At 37.2% G+C, this 18,407-nt stretch overlaps 2 protein-coding genes across 2 annotated transcripts in view; one reads left to right on the top strand and one right to left on the bottom strand.

Moving 5' to 3' along the window:
- Nucleotides 1-535: 535 nt before the first annotated feature.
- On the top strand, nucleotides 536-16,573 carry LOC121323240 (stabilizer of axonemal microtubules 2-like). Its single transcript, XM_041264218.1, has 4 exons — nucleotides 536-573; nucleotides 7,986-8,162; nucleotides 10,403-10,599; nucleotides 12,851-16,573. Exons 1-4 carry the CDS (start codon nucleotides 536-538, stop codon nucleotides 13,825-13,827), a joined length of 1,389 nt encoding a protein of 462 aa, XP_041120152.1. The 3' UTR covers nucleotides 13,828-16,573.
- A 119-nt stretch (nucleotides 16,574-16,692) lies between these two features.
- Nucleotides 16,693-18,407, bottom strand: part of LOC121321625 (ADAMTS-like protein 1) — a 100,159-nt gene continuing 98,444 nt past the window's right edge. The window contains exons 27-29 of the mRNA XM_041260630.1: nucleotides 17,837-17,946; nucleotides 17,221-17,441; nucleotides 16,693-16,892 (exon numbers count right to left, since the gene is read on the bottom strand). Coding sequence (XP_041116564.1) covers nucleotides 16,786-16,892; nucleotides 17,221-17,441; nucleotides 17,837-17,946 — 438 coding nt within the window. The 3' untranslated portion in view covers nucleotides 16,693-16,785. The remainder of the gene's footprint in view (nucleotides 16,893-17,220; nucleotides 17,442-17,836; nucleotides 17,947-18,407) is intronic.

Below are 18,407 nucleotides of genomic sequence, written 5' to 3'. Positions count from 1 at the left end.
GGGGGTGACAAATGATATCCCAAACGCCATCATTATTTATTTCTGTATGTATCTTGATTATCAGGGTATGTTTATATAGAAAACACTTATTTAAATAGATGTAACAAATACAAAATTGGCTGTACATTTGACATAAAATACGTCTTTATAGTGTGCAACTATAAACTAATGTACTGACAAGTAATTCCTACGGTTCCACAAAAGTTCTAACCCTATTACATGCTGACCTGTGGAGGGTTCTAAAACATTATTACGTCACGTGTTTATCTTAGTTAACCACTATCCTCAAATCACCTTTCGGCGGGATTGTGGCAGACACGGAGTAGTAGGAGGACAGCTTTCGGTTTGTATAGAAATCACAAATACGTTGTTGTAAACAAAAGTTCTATATAATAAATCAATAAATGAATAAATAAACGTTGGTTTAGCCATTGGCCAGACGACAGTCAAATGAATACATGAAAGGTGCTGAAACTCGCTGCGCTATACAACATCGTGTACACAGGAAGGTTAACTGAACTCAAACTCGATAGCAATGAAGATACTGTGTATATGTGAGATCTGCAGCTGTGGGTATGTAAATCAAACGGTAACAATTTTACATTTTTGTTAACTTGTTTTGCTTGCCCTTTCTCTTAAGCGCGTGTTAGAAGGTTTTGTGTGATAGACACACGTGGCGCACCAGGTGGTTGTTGTTGGGTACAGGTTTACCGCAGTGGTGTAGTGCTATATTTAGAAGTGAGGGGTCGCTATTATCTACACCCCCGCCCCTCAACGCTACCACGCCGCCTGCCGTCCCAGTTTCCACATACACACAACAGAACCAGTTGCATACACTAATACACACATGATTAAAACAGTTATTATTGATTACTAATCCTATGTGTAACTCCCCCACTCCCTCTTCTCGTATATTGAATGTTTTGATCCAGAATCAACTCGGTTTGTTTGTTGCGATTGCGAGATATCTATCTATCTATCTATATATCTATCTATCTATCTATCAGAACTTTTCCAATTAGATTTCACACTGTTGTTCCAGACCGGACTAGCGATATTCAAGCGTTTTTCATTATTTATCCCTCAATGGTTTCTTACGGTTATTGTATGATTTGCTTATTTGTATGAGTTACACAAATGTATATCTCCATATATTAATAGGAACAAAACAGTTAAATATTATACACGTGAAGTACGTAAGCAGTGCGCTCTCTGCCCAGAAGCAGTTACAATGCGCTGAATACAGTTTGTCAAGACTTGTCCTGTTCGATGGAAAAGGCAAGAATGTATTAAACAAACGTATGTTTGAGAGTAATGGTATTTGAACCTGAGGATTGAGACAATTCCTGGCATAACCAGACCGGAGTCTGACAAGCCATGTATTGACTTGACCAGTCTAGAGCCCTGTTCAAATGTACTAAGTAGAAGTGACTACAATAAAAACTATATCATGTAAACAGCCTGTTAAAACAATATGGCAGGTACAATTTGTATTATTGTGGCGCTGTGGTGGTGAGCTTGAAGCGGTTCTCTTCAGTTCATGGTGGGATACTGTCATATTAAGTTCCCCTGTCCATTGCACGGAACTGTAACCGAACAATGTTATAGTGTTTGTACACATTAAACTTGACTAAACACGAAACAGTACTTCAGTGTGCAGGCTTTGAGCTGGATTAATTAGAACGTTTTCAGTATGGTTCTCGAGATATGTAGTATCAACATAGCCTAAGTTAAGTATAATTGAGCAATATGTTGTTTTATTTTATTTTAACCTAATCTAAATATCGTTGGTAATGCTATTTCAGATCAAGCACACACACACTCACAGATATATCCATTGAGACAACATTGGTCTCAACTTTTTTTTTTTTTTTTTTTTTAATCATTCTAAGGCAAGGAGTTTTAAAAATAATTGTGTGAAAGCAAGCAAGCAAGAATTGAGCCCAGATCTGAATCAGAGCCTCGGGGAGAGTTATGCATACAGCAAACATGGGTTATGATCTAAATGTAAAATACAGAATGAAAATATGCTGATTACCAGACTTCGTTCTAACAATCTCATAGGAAACAACTCGGATTTTGCACGTGTAATACCTATTTGTTTCCGCTAGAGGTTGCAGCAGGGCAAATGTTATTTAAATTAAAAACATTGAAACACCTTGTACAATAACAGTCAATTTTGGGGTTGCTAAGGTAACGAAGGGACTGGAATTTTTAGTCCCTGTTTTTTTTTGTATTTGGGAACGTGGTTATTTCATCTTATTTTGATTTATGTCTATTTCAATTGCTGTAACCATAGGTACTAGTTTGTAAGGATGCCTGCTCTTCAAATGGGATACATCCATGCTCTGCAGTCAGGTGTTACTCAAGTTAGTATATTTTAGTTTCTGTATTGTCCATTCAGATCATAACCCCGGTTTACTGTGCATATATATGTATATATACTGATGCACAAAATAAACGCAACACTCCAGTCTAATGGATCAAATATTTTAAACATAGATATCAAACAAAATCACAGAAAATGTGAACAAAAATAGGTATAAAACATAACACACTCTCAAATTGAAAAAACTACAAAGTTAGTGTCGGGTATGATCTCCCTGAGCATTAACACAATCCTGGCAGTATAGACCTGATCAGCCTCTGGATAGACTGCTGTGGGATGTTCCACCACTCTTCCTGTGCAGCTGCAGCCAGCTGGTGGTTGTCTCATGTGGATGGCACTGGCTATTTGATTTCACATATATTCTGTTCAGGAGAAAAAGCTGGCCACCTCGACATTGTTTTCGTGTGATTGTAATCCAAGCACTGTGTGGTGTTGCATTGTGCTGGTCGAAAAACCGACACTTTCAGATTGGGTTGCAGGAACGGAAAAATTGTTGCCTCGAGGACTTTGTAATGGTTTTTAATATCAATTATTTTTGCACACACCGTGGTCTGTATTTGAACCGCCAATGCTTGGCACTCCAGGCAGACACGCTGCAGTTTTGTTAATGTATCACTGAGCAGTAAGGTTGCCTTCAATCTGCACCAAAGGCGTTCTTGTGTGATATTCTTTCCCACAACATCAAACTTCCACCGCCCCACCGGTTGGTTTGAACAACGCAACAGCCAGACCACGACGTCTCCACACACGTTGTCTTCTGTCAGGTCTGTCAAGGGCAAAATGACATTCACTGGTGAATGAAATACTCCGCCACCTGAGATGTTCTCTGGCCCACAGAGGATGGCGATTTCATCACTCAGCTGTCAACATGTTACCCCTGAACTGCCCCTGAGAATGCAACTCATTTTCATGCAGATGGCAATTTGCAGTCATTCTGCTGATGTGCAGGTTATTTCTTCCTGGAATTTCTCGTGCTGTACAGCCGATTACACATAACAGTTGCCAAGTCCGCTTGGTTTTGGGCTGGTGTGATGACCATCTGCCTTGCAGGACGTGGCCTGTCCCCTCATACGGTCGGTTTCCTGGTTTCTCTGGATTAGTCCGATGATTGTTGAAGCAGAACATCTCATTCCCTGGGAGGCTTCTCTCACAGACAGGCCTCCTTCAATCATGCTGATAGCAAGCAGGCAAACTTTATTACTCAAGCATTGCATGGTCGTATCTTTCGCTGATCTTGCGAATCATGTCTTTTAAAAAAAAAAGAAAATTAGTCGTTGCCAATTATTTTTCTCCCAATTTGAAATACCCCAATTATTATTTAGGCTCAGCTCACTGCTACCCGCCCTGCGTTAACTCGGGAGTGGCGAAGATGAACATGCGCTGTCCTCTGAAGTGTGTGCTGTCAGCTGACTGCTCCTTTACACACTGTGGATTCACCCTGCAGCCACCCACAGGAGCTACAGTGTTGGAGGACAACACAGCTCCTGGGTAGCTAACAGGCAAGCCTGCAGGAGCCCAGCCAGACTACAGGGATCACTGGTGCGCGTGAGCCAACGACACCCTGGCTGACCTAAACCCAACCAGACTTGAACTTGCGATGTCCAGACTATAGGGTGTATCCTGCACTCACGCAGAACACCTTTACTGGATGCGCCACTCAGGAGCCCCAAAATCCTGACTTTTCAAATGGCTATTTATACAGATTCTTCTTAATCAACTCATTTTGGCAATTTTAACAACTCAAATACCAAACACTGAACACCTGGCATTTTTATGAAAAAATATGACAATAGTACTCAAACAATCAACAAACTTATCTACTCACTATTTAAAATGTAGATAACATTATGGCTGGCTGTGCTCAATGAGCTATTGATGTAAAACTTTGCGTTTTCATTATGCATCAATATATAAATAACTGTCTCCCCGATCATGATGTTACAATTTTGGCACAAACTCTTGCTTGCTTTCTTTTTTTAAACTATCATTTTCCTCAAAAGATTTTGAAGATTTTTGACATCTTAGAAATGTTGAAAGGTTGAGGCCAATGTTTTCTCAAACAGGATGCCGAGATAATAAAAATGTTTTTGGTCTCCTTTGAGATTGACCACTAGATGGTGTTATTGGTCAGATTGCAGATTTGCTCCCATTTAACTTCAGTCCTTATATAATTGTATTGGTAATTCATTTACCAGCAAATAAGTGTTTTTGAATAGTGCTCTCAAATACATGAACTCCTAAAACTTTTGAGTGTCAGTTATATAACCTAAATTTGCACTGTATCTATCTGTGTTTGTAGATTGATTTGAAAACTTCAGATTTAATGAAAGCACCTTTTCAATTTATAAATGCTGCAGCTGCTTTAACATGTGTTGAAAATTACATTTCACGACCCCAGAAAGATGAATGAAGATGACCTGAAAATGACACTGAGGAAAAGCCCATGTAAAGTGTTTTCAGAGAGGATGAGACAGATAATTGTATTACTGGAATCAGAAACCATGCTGGCATGTTTTGTTCTGGGAGTTTGGGTATCTTGTTCCCAAAGTATAGTGATAACAATTCTTGATAAAAACGCCAGATCATGTTGTTGCATTCAGATGTATTAATAGATGGAATGCAGGGTTCTTTTGTGCTGGTTAGTGATGGGCATGATAACAAAAGGCAGTGCTTCCGAGTCCATGTACTACAGCTCTTTTTCTTTGCACGTGAAATAAAATCTCATCTCTGTAGCCTTTTCTGTTTTGTTCTGGGCTTCCAGACTGCTTAAGTTTGAATGTTTTGGAATGTAACCATTGAATAAAGGGTGTTTTTTTTTTAATCTAATCAGGTGTTTAATTACAACTGTGACATTCAGAGAAAAAGTCTAAAAGCTTCTGTGAGCCATAATAAAAGAAAGTGTTTGATTTATTTTTTTTGTTAAATGTGATCCTTTGTTCTACTGTAATCCTAACTTTTTAATTAGTTTCTGAATTAAATCAAAGGAGTTAATTAAATTCAGCTCTAAATAGAGAAGGGGTGACATATTCTTGTGGAATGTCTTTTGCTTCGTATAGGTACTCCTGGTGATTAGTGTGGAGGAAGTGAAATAAATTTAGAACATACAAATAGAACCAGATTGAGTGACTTTATTATTCACTGCTGTATAATATGTATTCACTGCATTGGATATGTAGCAGGGCACATTAGCAGAAGTATGTGAATGAGATCATAATCTAAAGTGTAACCCTATTTACAGTTGTATAACTTTTTTAATAACTGTGTTTACAACACTTGGAAAATACTGTACATGTTGCAAAAACAGTCACAGAATCGGGTGCTTAGTGCCTGTAGTAAATGTGCTAAATGGTAAGGACAGTGTAACTACATGTAGTTACCAATATTTTGAAGTGTCTCTAGATTTATAATAGACTGCCTCAAATGGACACTGACATGCGGCTACTAGCAGGCTCATAAAGAACTGGTATTGCCAAATGCTTGTTAAATACTACCTAATTGTACTAAGAAAACTACAACTTTGGAAAAGTGGACTGCATATATATATATATATATATATATATATGCGCATAACGCCTTTGCAGCTATCACTAAGGCTGTGTTTTTTTCATGGTTAGTCCAGATTTCACTATTTCTTTGAAATGTACCCATTGCGGGTACAATGTAGGTACCAGTGAAAATTCCTATTTCTGAAAGAGATGGAGAGATGGAGAGATGGAGGGATGGGGGGGCGGCATCGGACATTAAAATTCTGGTTTATGTTTAGTTTAGCAATTCCTGCTTTGAAACAGTAGACTATTGCGTTGCTTGTGTTGAATTTATTGCATTTGTATTTTTTTTTTAAATAAATAAATAAAACATGGGGAATTTTATTAAGAATAAAAAATGACCAGTGTTTAGGTGCTAATTTTATCGTTTTGAAACCAGGCTACCTGAAATTGCAATGCGTAAAATAAAGACACATAACGTGAGGGCATAAGTAAAAAGTTTAGGAATAAAAAGTTTATAAAAGATAAGAAATTATTTAAATGAAAATTGAAATAATATCTGGAAGATGCTATAATCACAATACCTATGGTTACTGAATTGAGACGTCACGGCCAGGGACCGTAGGAAAAAATATAATTCTTTGAGCACATTTTTTTTTTTTTCTCTTCACTTGCTTAAAAGTGGTCGGGCCTTGGAACGGGTGACCCCCCGCCCCACCCCTCAGCTCCGCGGCCTCCGAGTACAAAAATTAATTGCGAAAACGCCCCCCTCTTGCTATATCTGCCAATATGGCTGCAATTCACAGAATTGTGGAACTTAATTGTCCCAGACGCCACCCACACAGTAGAGTAGTAAGAATTAATGCCAACATAAGAACAAACTTAAACCCTTCAGATAGCCTATAGTGACAGAGAAATCATTAGACGATCCTGTGAGAGCAATGCAGACAAATGTGGTTGTCACAAACATACATTTATAAAATGAGTAAATTAAGTTTTATTCTATTCCTTTATTCAGTCATACTATATAAACTCTCGATTCCACTCCAAACGAGTTTTAATTTAAATTAAACTATGTCGTTATTTCAAATTATTATAATGTGTCGAAATAACAAGATAGTAAGTCGAAATAACGAGATACTAGGTGAAAATAATGAGACAGTATGTCAACCTTATAATGGAAATTTGAAACATATTTCTTTTTTTCTTTTTTTTTTTGTGGTGCAAATGTGCTTCCATACATAATAATGCTGTAATAGCTGATATTTTTAAACAATGAAGTAACCCTATTGATCTTTTTTTAATAGCAGACCTTAAATGTTTTCTGTTAGCTCTGGTATGCACTACTCGCCTTGCCTGCTGTTAGCAACAAAATGTCAGAGCCAATATCCGACACTATCACTGAGGTCATTGGTTTTTAAGGACACACTGTTAAGCTGTGACAGCACCACATAGATTTATTGACAACTGTTACTTTACTTTATTTAACAAGGCTGAGTGAAGTCATGTTATCTTAATTGCCGTTCTCATGTGCCGTCTATTGCGTTTCAAAGTTCACGTCAGGTGATTGCCCAGGTGTGTGACAAAAATAATTCTTATCGTTGTGGTTTTGGAATGCACTGTTAGAATATATGGCATTTACGCTGTATGTTAGAATATGGTTCTGCAAAGCAATTTCTGGTTCTGCTGTGTTTTGTGTTGCAACAGAAAACGTGTAAATACAAGATATACTGTAGGCCTAACAACACATCTGAAATGTAAACTTTGGTATTGTCATTTGATTATGCTCATAAAGTGTCACTTATGACCTTGACCTATATTCAAACAAAGACATAACAAGCTAGTGCTTTAGTGCAATGTGCCACCATCTAGTCTCTATACTTACTTTTTGTCATATTTCATATTTTGATTTCTAAAAATGGGTTGAAATTAATAAAACGAAAAATGCAATAGAAATATAGAATTACAGATTTCCTCCAAAAAAGTTAAAGGGGAAAAAAAAAAAAAGTACCTTCATTCAGTACATGTTAGATTTTGGGGAGAATCATATATATATATTTAATTACTGACACTAATATTTTATCCTTTATTTGTTCATATTTCCATCACAGGCGTCACCGCTGTCCACACCTTCCTTCAGTGCTCTACAACTGTGGCAAACCCTGTTTTATCACAGAGTACAAAGATAACTACTACCCACACAGCAACACTGGAGCAGCTCTGCCATGCAGACCCAAAAATCATTATCAGAGGAACCCAGAAAAAATGGAAAACACCACCACATTCAGGTAAGATTGGTGCCAGGTATAGCACAGTATGTGGCACCCAAAGGTATTTGCAATGGTTTTCACGGTGCAGTGATTTTTCACAACCATTTTACAACTTATCATCTTTACCACTGTTTTGACTTAACATTCAATTTATAATGCCTGCCTAAGGAAGCCTCTAGTATGTTCTGAACAGTGTGGTGTGAAAAACAGGATATATTTTCTTGAACTAGATTTTTTAAATAAATGCCAAAATGATGCAGTTTAGGTCATTAAGTCGCATGGGAACATTAAACGGTGGTACTTGACACTTTAATCTACGTCTTTAATAACCTTATGTTATTGTACAATTTGATAGGTGCTCTTGTTATGCATTGAGATGCTGAACTTGCTGAAACACGTGCAGCACTGTATAGTGCAAGTACAGGGGCTGATGTAAGGATAGGCGCAGTGCAAACAATTGCAGCTGCAAAATCCAAATTACCTAGCGGCCAGGCAATTATTTTGCACTGCGGCCTATGTAAGCTTAAGAGCAATGCAAATTACTCAACATGAACAAATAATGAGCTGCAGTGATGATAATGAGGGAGTACAGAGAGCAGTAGGCACTGTATGAGATATTTGGAGCATGAAGATAAAACCAAACAAAAAATATGTCAGAGAAAGGGCAGCAAAGTCCTCTTGGCGCACAGAAAAGAAGAGAGAAGTTTTCTGATGAGAAGCTGAGAGTCCTTACGGCTGAGGTCACTCAATTGAGTTATTTGGAAAAATCCTCAGACAACATCAGTTACCCTACCAAAGAGGCCATATGGAAAGACTGCCCTGGAAAGACAAGAGGAAGCATGGTGGTCCCTGCAGCTCTGAAGACTGTGTACCTGATGCCCACTTGCAAGTTTGCCCTCCTCGGCTGTCGTGCCCATGAGGTTGGCTGGAAGTACCAGGCTATCACAGCCACCCTGGAGAAGAAATTACTACCGCTACTACTAATAATAATAATAATAATAATAATAATAATAATAATAATAATAATAATGAGCTTGTTATGTGAATGTTGGGTAGCGAGTTGTATCTAACAAACATTGTTTAATTGACTTAAAAACAAATTAAATGTTTGTTTTGTAAAACAAGCAAAACAGAAAATGACCATATACAGCATTTACATTGATAAATAATTTATTGATAAAGAATATTAATTATACAGCTGTCTGCAAAGTATTTATTTAGCTTTAATAGCCTACCTAAAAGCTATTTACGTTCTGCAGTTATTTACTGCTTCGAACACAAATTACACACAATGGTAACACATTTATCAACAGTCTCTTTAGTGTTACAAGATGATGAATGTAGAAACATTTGCTATCACACACGAAGTCGATTTCTCTAAGTTTTTCCAGCATTCACAGTGTTATTCAAAGCCACTGCGTTTCAAGTTGTCAGTTATTGCTTTGCTGTGGAGAGCAATTTAACATGTTGCCTTGTTTTGTTTTTTGGTGGGAGTAAAATTAAGATTTTTGCTGCCTCATCCACAATATTATTGCCTTCTAAAGCATTCAATTTTCTATTTAACCAAGTTCTCTGGATTTCCCATTTTAAAAGTAATCTATTTCTTGCGCTGAAAAAAACCTTCTCACAGCAAAAGTGAAGGCTCTGCATACTGAAAGGCTGTGTCTGTCTGTCTGTCTTCCACTGAGCTGTTGACATATCCCTCTTCTGCAGTCCTGTTGCAGTCATGATCTGACACCTTTTGAAACCTGAAGAAACGTTATTTTGGCATCTCTAGATGCTGTAGCACCAGTAACACCAGTTGTTCTGGCACCTATGACCTCAACTAAACTCAAACTTATGCTTTCTAAACAGCTTCAGCTTCTCCAGAAACAGGTAGAGACTGTGCTGGGTAGCTGGGGGAGTGGCCTCCATCGCGAGGTATTTCTGTTGTGAAATTACTTCAGTTTTGTTGTTGGCTTTTTGTATTTGTGTTTTGTGTTTTTTGTTTGTTTTTGTGTTTTGTGCATTTGTTTTTTGTGTTTATATTTATTTCTATTTGTGTTTTGCACTTCATGAATATAAATTGTCAGTACTTATGGGCATTACTACAGCTCTCTACTTTTAATGTAGTTATGCTCAAATGCAAACTAGCCTTGATTCCTTCTATATTAGGTGAATTCTCAGTAAATAGCACTGCATCATTGTTGGTCGGTTGTGTGGTTGTTGAACAAAAAAAGTCATAAAAAAAAAAAAAAAAACTATTTGATTTATTTTAGGAAGGATTATGTACTGCATGGGGTGCACAGACCAAAGACGCACATTGCAGAATACATCAAGCCAGAAGGAGTCATTGATATGGGCACCACATACTTACAGGATTTTAAGCCATACCCAGTTCAACCTATTCCTGCAGCCAAATCTGCCGGGTACAAGCAGCCTCCAGCTAGGATGGACTTGAAAGCTACATACAAAGGTAGGATAAATCAGTCTAAAATCACTCTGAAGCAATACCGTATTGTTCCAGGGTTGTGGTTGGCTTTTGCAGTGTTGTAGTTCCATTCTGTTAATTCCTACACACTGTATGCATGCATGATTTTTGTGGATGCCATTAGGTCTGATTTGGTAAAATCACCATTTTATTCTTGGACACTTGATGACTTGAAGAGATTGGTCAACGTCTTCCAAAACGTTACAGATGGTTCAAATAAAAAAAATCCTGGAAGACCCATGGTGTGAAAGAAAAGAATTGTATTCAGAGTCTTGTGAAGTAAGTCCAATGAATGGCATTAAAGTTACACCGAGAGAACAGTTTATATCAATCTGTGCTGAATGAGTCTCTTAACATATGTCATTGATAAAACTTTTTTTTTTTTTTTTTACTTTATACCTAAACTAGCCTTTTCTAATGCTATAAAACAACCTATAAAAATAGAAGTTACATTTTTTTGTAATGATTTCTTAATGGGTTAGTTAGAAAATGATCATCTCATAATACATTTCACACCTTTTCTTGTGAAAAAACCTACAAGAAATCTTGTTTTTGTCAACTTTCTGTTTTCTGCGAACCACAGATATCCCTGTAGACACAGCAATCCAAACGGTGTGAGTGAGTAGAGTACTGGGGCACTTCTTAGACTGAGAAGAACAGATTTAGAACCCCAATATATGTATTGTTTTATGCAAAGCATAAGAAAACAAACACCATAGGTGCATTCTGAATGGGTGATTTAATGTTTTATTATTTAAAACACATTTTGACAATCAAAAACAGATTCAAGAAATTTGTATATTTGTACTTAATGGATATTTATAAACCGCAATGGCAGATCAGACATCTGCTACAGACAACTTTGATATTATCCACTCGCTTGGATGAGAAAAATTGCAAAAAAAAGAGTCAAGCTTGATTATTGATATTGGAAGCTCAATATGAAACAGAATGTACTGTATAACACACTGTTAATGTGAACCTGACAATAACTGCCATAAATATAAATCTGTCATTCATTAAATAAAACTAAATGCTTGAACAATGGGTTCAAAGTAAAATATTTTCACTCTGTGAATAATAAAAAAAAAAAAAGAAAACTGGGGGGGTGGGGGATCCCTGCAAGGCCCCTGAAACCAAAGTTTGTTATTGTAAACACACCAAATTAGGCAGTTGTTTCAGCAGAAATGGGATATGTAGAAGCTGCAATAGTATTGTCAATACAAATAAAACACTGTAAACTTAGTTTTCTGCAGCACGTTTTAGGCACGCTGCAGAGTAAATTAACAAAAATAAATCATATCAAGAGAACAGATCTGGCAGTATGATGTAAATGCTCTACTAACTTTCTAGAAAATGGAGAGCTACTAAATAAATGATACAGAGTGTCAGGTACAGTAAGTCTTACACCTCATCAGATCTCTGTGACAAAGTTTAAACAGCAGTTCAAAAAAAGACAATTCTAAAGTAGTTGCACCTTAGCCATTTCTTACCCATTTTTCTTAAAGCTTAATACTGTACATCCTACTTAATAAACAACATTCTTAGTTATAAAAACTTGAAAATGCATATCATATGTATTGAAAAAAGGGACCTACTGTGTGCATACTATATTGTGAGAAGCATTCTTCCAGCTTTTATTTATATACTTGCATGTTAAAATGTGTAGCATAAGTACCATGCAAATACCTGATATTTTTTCATCAGCACTGATGTGAAAAATACTTGTGCCAATCATTTTTGAAATTGGAAAAGGTTTCCAGTCAAAACATTTGTCTTGAATTAATTAAATTAAACACTACTGATTGTTTGATATTCTAGGATATTTGCAGAAATGTAAGTATAGCAAGTTTGATTTAATTAAAATGGACACCTTGGTGTTTATTTATCTTCATTACCATGTATTTGTATAGGCTTGTGATCCAATAAATGACACATTTTCTCTGACTTCAGTGGGCTATAACTTCACAAAGGGACATCCAATTTTAAAAAAATTACTAGAATGCTTGAATTATTTTCTAATATATGTAAAATTTTATTTGAGTGTAACATTACCAGACACAGTAAAAAAAAAAACAGCATTCAGTAAGAGGAACATTCACCTTACATACATTACAGCATGTATGAGGTTTGTGTTAACATTCTGTTTGAAATGTATATTTCTTTCAAGGGGTCAAGTTATTACATTGACTTTAAAACCTTTCTTAATTTTTTTATTTTTTTTATTTTATTTCAGATGATTACAGAGTATGGGGGATTAAAAAAAGACAAAACCTCAAAACACAAGACAACTTAAAGCTGTGCACGGACAGGTTTAGCAACACAACCACTTTCCAGGATGACTACCATTTCAAAGGCCCAATTTCAAAGGAGAATTTTAAACCAGCACATGTACCCATGGGCCCAATACCTTTTGATGGTCTGTCCAGCTACTCACAGGAGTATGTACCTTATTCTGTGGAGCCTTATAAATGCATTGAAAGAGAACCCTACAAGCCAAGTGTTATTCCGTTTGATGGTCTCACTACACAAAGGAAAGACTACAAGGGATTACGCGGGGAACCAAGCAAACCAGCCAGGTCTAAAGCTGCCAGAGGAACCCCGGCCACCAAATTTAATTGTTCGACTGAATTTCATGATAATTACATATCATGGCCTATACGACCAATACCACTGCACAAGTATGGTAAACATGTTCCCCCAGAAGTGGCAATGAACATGACTTCTACAGCTCACGCAGACTTCGTGGAGCACAAGATTTCACCAGCTGTAGCAATCTGCCCTCAAACTCAAGCCTGGAATTGTACCCCTTTTGAATCCAAGTCGACTATGAAAGACGACTATAAGTCATGGGATGCCAAGGCGGCACCCTTGATCAGAGGGGTACAGCAAATAGAGAAACCTACTGGCCCATTTGAAAATACAACCACTTTCCGGGCTAACTATGTGTCACATGCCCCCGCTTGCACTCTGAGCTGCAAACCCATTCCCACTGTACAGTGCTGTCAGCCACTGGACAGTGAAACCACTTACTGCACAAGCTATATTCCCAAGGCGATCAAAACATGCCCTGCTGGTTTTGCCAACCCACCAGGCTATGTTTATGAAAAAATGGAACCCTGTGGCCATCGACTATATCGCAAACTCTCTGCCAGACAGAATGGAAACACTGGTAATGCAGCAAGTAACCAGTGTATTGGATTACACTCGTAATTCACAAACAATCAATGGCTTGGGCTCAACATGGAAGCAGGCGCTTCTTAACACAGTTTAAATGCTTCAGCTTTGTATTCAGAAATCAGTCCTTTCTCAAGACCTGGAGGTTTTTTTTTTTTTTTTTAAATGCAATGAAAAGTTTTAGTTTAATATCGCTGACAAACACATTTTCTCAATTTTATTTATTTATTCACCAGCTGTTTCTAATAAAATTGATTAGATATTGTGTAAATTAAAAGATACATATTTCAAAAGAATTTGATTACATTATTTGGTAGTCTTATATCCAACTTGGTATACATTTGGTTATGAAATGAGAGGGAGGTACTCAATATATACAATGGCATTACAAACACAAAGGATTTATTGAATCAGTGTTATCTAATTAAAACTGCTTTTAAGGTGAAGTGCAATCTTTGGCTGGAACTAGAATGTGCAATGTCAAGACTGTCATGAAATATAATGGGTATTTTTTTCCACACTTTAAAAGTGTTTTTTGTATTATTACCTATCCTATAGCATTACATGCCACCTTTCCGAGGTTAGGTGTAATCAGCATTTATCAGAAATGAATCTTAAGTGCACCATCCAAAGCAAATAGCTCCTGGTATGATGATCAAAAGAAAACACACAGAGAAAAATACTATTTTAATAAATAGCTGTATTCAAATTATTTCTATAAAAAATATTTGCAGGAAAATACATTATTCAGCAAAGGAAATGTTGCTAGATCATTATTTCATGCTGCAGTTAAATCACTCAGTCAGACCGCTTGAACCGTCAATGTGACCGGTGTTACAAAAACTCTTGATATGTAAAGAATAAAGACAGATGAAAACCCTTGTATGGCAAGTGCACATGGATGGTTAGCACACATGGACCAGCCCATTTACTAAAGGAAGGCAAACAAAATATGTCAACTGTTTTTAGGGAGGAATCAGTTAATCAGAAACAGTACAAATTCAACATCTGAGAAGTGCTTTCAAAAACAAGGAAAAAGTTTAGAAAACCAAAAAAGGACAAAAAAGATCTGTCAGGACAACATTAAAATCACAATATTGCACTTTTTATATTTGACATTCTAATAAATAGATACAGTATGGTAAACATGTTTCTCATTAAAATTATTTACAAAACAGACACCCATTACAAAAACGAGAATATTCCCTGCCAAATACATTGTTTCTCAAACAGTTTTTCTGGCATCACTTTTTACATATTTTCCAGTATACCTTATTTATACCAGCTGGCAAAAGGACTTAAGTTATTGAGAGTTTAATAAAATAGTAGTTTTGCAAGGTAAAAGCAGAGATATATTTTTCATACTATTGAGAGCTATATTAACTACATATCCTAAAACAAGTGTGGGTGCAGGTGCTTCTGTGTTTAGGCAATATTGGTGCAGATGCCCTTCAAAACCATACTGTTTAAAACGCAATATTTTAGGCGTTAAAAGATGAGCCCTACAATAATTCCGTAAGTGGCTCCCTCGTTTACATATCTTTAGAGAGCTGTCAGAAACAGATTTGTGGGGTTACTGTTTTGTGGAACTGCTTTCTAACCGATTAAGTTTATTATTCACCTAACTTTATTGTGTACAGCATGTTTAAAGTTTTATACTGTATCTGCATGAATATAAAAAAAAAAAAAAAGCGCCAATGGCCACAACATTTCTGCTATGTAGACTCCAACCAGACAAGAATTCATATTCAGCATATTCAGTTTGCACTGGCATTGCTACACAATCTCTACATACAAAACATCCACCAAATGCAGAACAACTGTAACAAATCCCACTAGCAACAGAAATATACCATATTAAACAAGTTTAAAATTATTTCTGCTGAGACACTTAACATAAATTTTCATAATGAACCATGCAAGCTTAAAAAAAAGGTGTATTTTTTTATAATTACAACAAAGTATTAAATCAGAAAAAATAAGGCACATGGTTAACTACAATCCTCCAGACATATGCAAATCAGACTACAACATAAGACTACATTTTTAGCTGTGCTGTTTACACAACTCAAAATACATTGTCATTATTGCACAAAAGACCCCAAAATAAGGCTATTTTGTACACAAACTGCACATCAGGTTGTACATCACAAATAAAATTTAGATGGACCTCCTGCCAAGCAGGTCTCCGGTGTTTTAGAAGCCTGATTTTGCAGTCAAGCGGCAGTGTGACCAGACCATCTAGGAGACAGCACTGTTATGTCGGCTATTAATTTAAGTGGGAAGATGCTACTCATGTGCTTTCCAAACGTTAGCGTAGCTTGGACTGGTTCCAAACGGATCTGTTTTTATCTAATTTATTTCCCTCTGGCTTTGTGTTTTTTCATAATTAAATGTTACCTTGGTACAATGTATTTCAGTGTGGGATAGCTTTGGTCCGAGACCTAACCAACACTTTTAATAAAATTTTGAACCCCTGTTTATTACTGGCAATGCAATGATGGTCAGTATGGAATAAGGCCCATAGTGGCAGATCATCCTTCTCTTGATTAATACTGTCATACATTTTATCCTAAGCAAATATGAACCTTCCGCTCATATATCAGCTCCATCCGTGAATTTAACAAACAATACAAAAACCCCAGATTCCAGCTCAGTTACAGTGTGGATCCATTTGAGAAAAGCTGCTAGATCCCTGGCCTTCACCATCTTCACAAGGCTTCTTCAGGTCATTTTTGTTCTTTACAATAATATAAAAGCCTCTATCCACGGCATAGGAACACATGCAGGCCCCCAATCCCACCCAAATCCAGGGTGGGTGGGGGGGTGGGGGGTTAGTGAGAAGGTTTCGTTTTCCTCTCTGCCCTACTCCAAGCAAAAGGAGAGATTAATGATTCTGCCCTAGCATTCTTTCATCAGCCTTGTGGAAGAGCCCATTGTTCCATCTCTCTATGTCTTTTGTTTTCACCAACAGAACTGAACTAGCAGATTCCCTCATGTGTCCTTGCATGACTCACAGCAGCGCACCTTGAATTGGGAGAGCTGGCAGAGTTTCAGCTGCTTGACTTTCTCACAATATCTGGTGGTGTCCTGGCACTCAACTGTAAGAAAAAAATGCTGGCATTGAAGACCTGTGCCTTGTTGAGAAAAGGTTAGTGAGTAAAGAGATAGCTAACTACGAAAAGGACAAAGTCCCAAGGTATGATTTTTCTATAAATATGTTGACCTGACTACTGCTAAAAAGTGTATCTTGAAAGTCTGTCCCTATTAGAGTCTGGCATTGGCTGAACAATTTAGATACATTGTACACATGGAGACATCCACTGTTCAGTGGGACTGTGTTAGTCTTTCATTAATGAATGTATCCTCCCCCAGTCTTAGACTTTCTATATATAGTAAACTTAATAAAATCATAAACAAGAGACTCACATTTCTCACAGGGGAGGATGTTACAGCGCTGCCAGTTGGCGGGTCTCCGTCTCCAGGAACAGAACTGCTCCCTCCCGGCCTTGCCGCTCCGGAGGTGTACGCATTCCACCCTCCTGGACTGGAAGCCGTAGTTCCCACAGGTGGCTGTGCACTGAGTCCAAGAGCCCACATGCCACTGCACATTGCAGGCCTCAGCTGTACAGTTCTGGATGCTGGGTGGCCTGCGTGCAATAACACACACACAAAAAAAAACACACAAGTCTTTAGTTTGAGATTAAACACTTCTGACATTTAGTGCCTTAACCCAGCAGTCTTAACCCAAATTAAGATCACCTACATTTCCAAGTGTTTTAATTTTTATTTTGAAAATGTATTTTGGGATTCTGTGATTTTAACCCATATATGCCTGAATTCCAAGTGACCTATAAATGTAGGACAATAGGCATATTTGGGTTATGAATATATTCTTCTATGTTTATTGCTGCATTAGCCTGCAATAAATTTAGATCACAGATCCAATTATTGACTGGTATACAAAAGTGTCTCACGACTGCAAAATAAACTGTTACAAAAACTGTTACAAAATGAAATTCCTCAATACAAACAAACATCTTACCTGGACACACTACTGCACTGATTAAAAGTCATCACAGTGCCATTCTTTGCCTGGCAGAACACCTGCCTGTGCTGTGTTGCTTGTCTTAGTCCAATACACTGGCCATTACACTGTTAAAGAAAAAACAGATATGTTAATTATGTAAAGTGGTGTGGCAGGCTCAATTGTGCAGCTGTCTAAATATTTGTCTCTGAGCTAGAGGGTGTCATGGTTTTCATTGACTCTCCCCTACCCCTTACACATAAACCTGTTTAACTAACTTATAATTGAAAATCGTCATGTCCCAATTTAGCCACCTTTAACAAGAAACGTTATCATAACCCTGGTTCCCTGAAATAGAAATGTAACCATTACTGTATGGGTATTTACCTCCTAAAGACCTGAAACCTGAAAAAAAAGATATACCAAAGCTGCTGTCTGAGCCAGTGATGCAGTCATGGCCCTCCTCCAAGGGCACAAACAGACTGCTCAAAGATCTTGTTGTCATTTTTCCTTCAAGCCTGCTGCAATCATGGGCGCAGTGACCTTGAAGGTTAATAATTACATTTCTATTTTAGGGAATTAGGGTTAT

Source organism: Polyodon spathula, chromosome 1, assembly GCF_017654505.1.
Source record: "Polyodon spathula isolate WHYD16114869_AA chromosome 1, ASM1765450v1, whole genome shotgun sequence".
NCBI lineage: Eukaryota > Metazoa > Chordata > Actinopteri > Acipenseriformes > Polyodontidae > Polyodon > Polyodon spathula.
The sequence above is the reverse complement of the archived record's forward strand: the minus strand, read 5'-3'. Positions and strand labels throughout refer to the sequence as shown.

Coding starts and splice junctions, on each gene's coding strand:
- LOC121323240 (XM_041264218.1), top strand. CDS start 536: ATGAAGATACTGTGTATATGTGAGATCTGCAGCTGTGG. Junction 574..7,985: donor TGTGAGATCTGCAGCTGTGG/GTATGTAAATCA, acceptor TTTCCATCACAG/GCGTCACCGCTGTCCACACC. Junction 10,600..12,850: donor CTTGAAAGCTACATACAAAG/GTAGGATAAATC, acceptor ATTTTATTTCAG/ATGATTACAGAGTATGGGGG.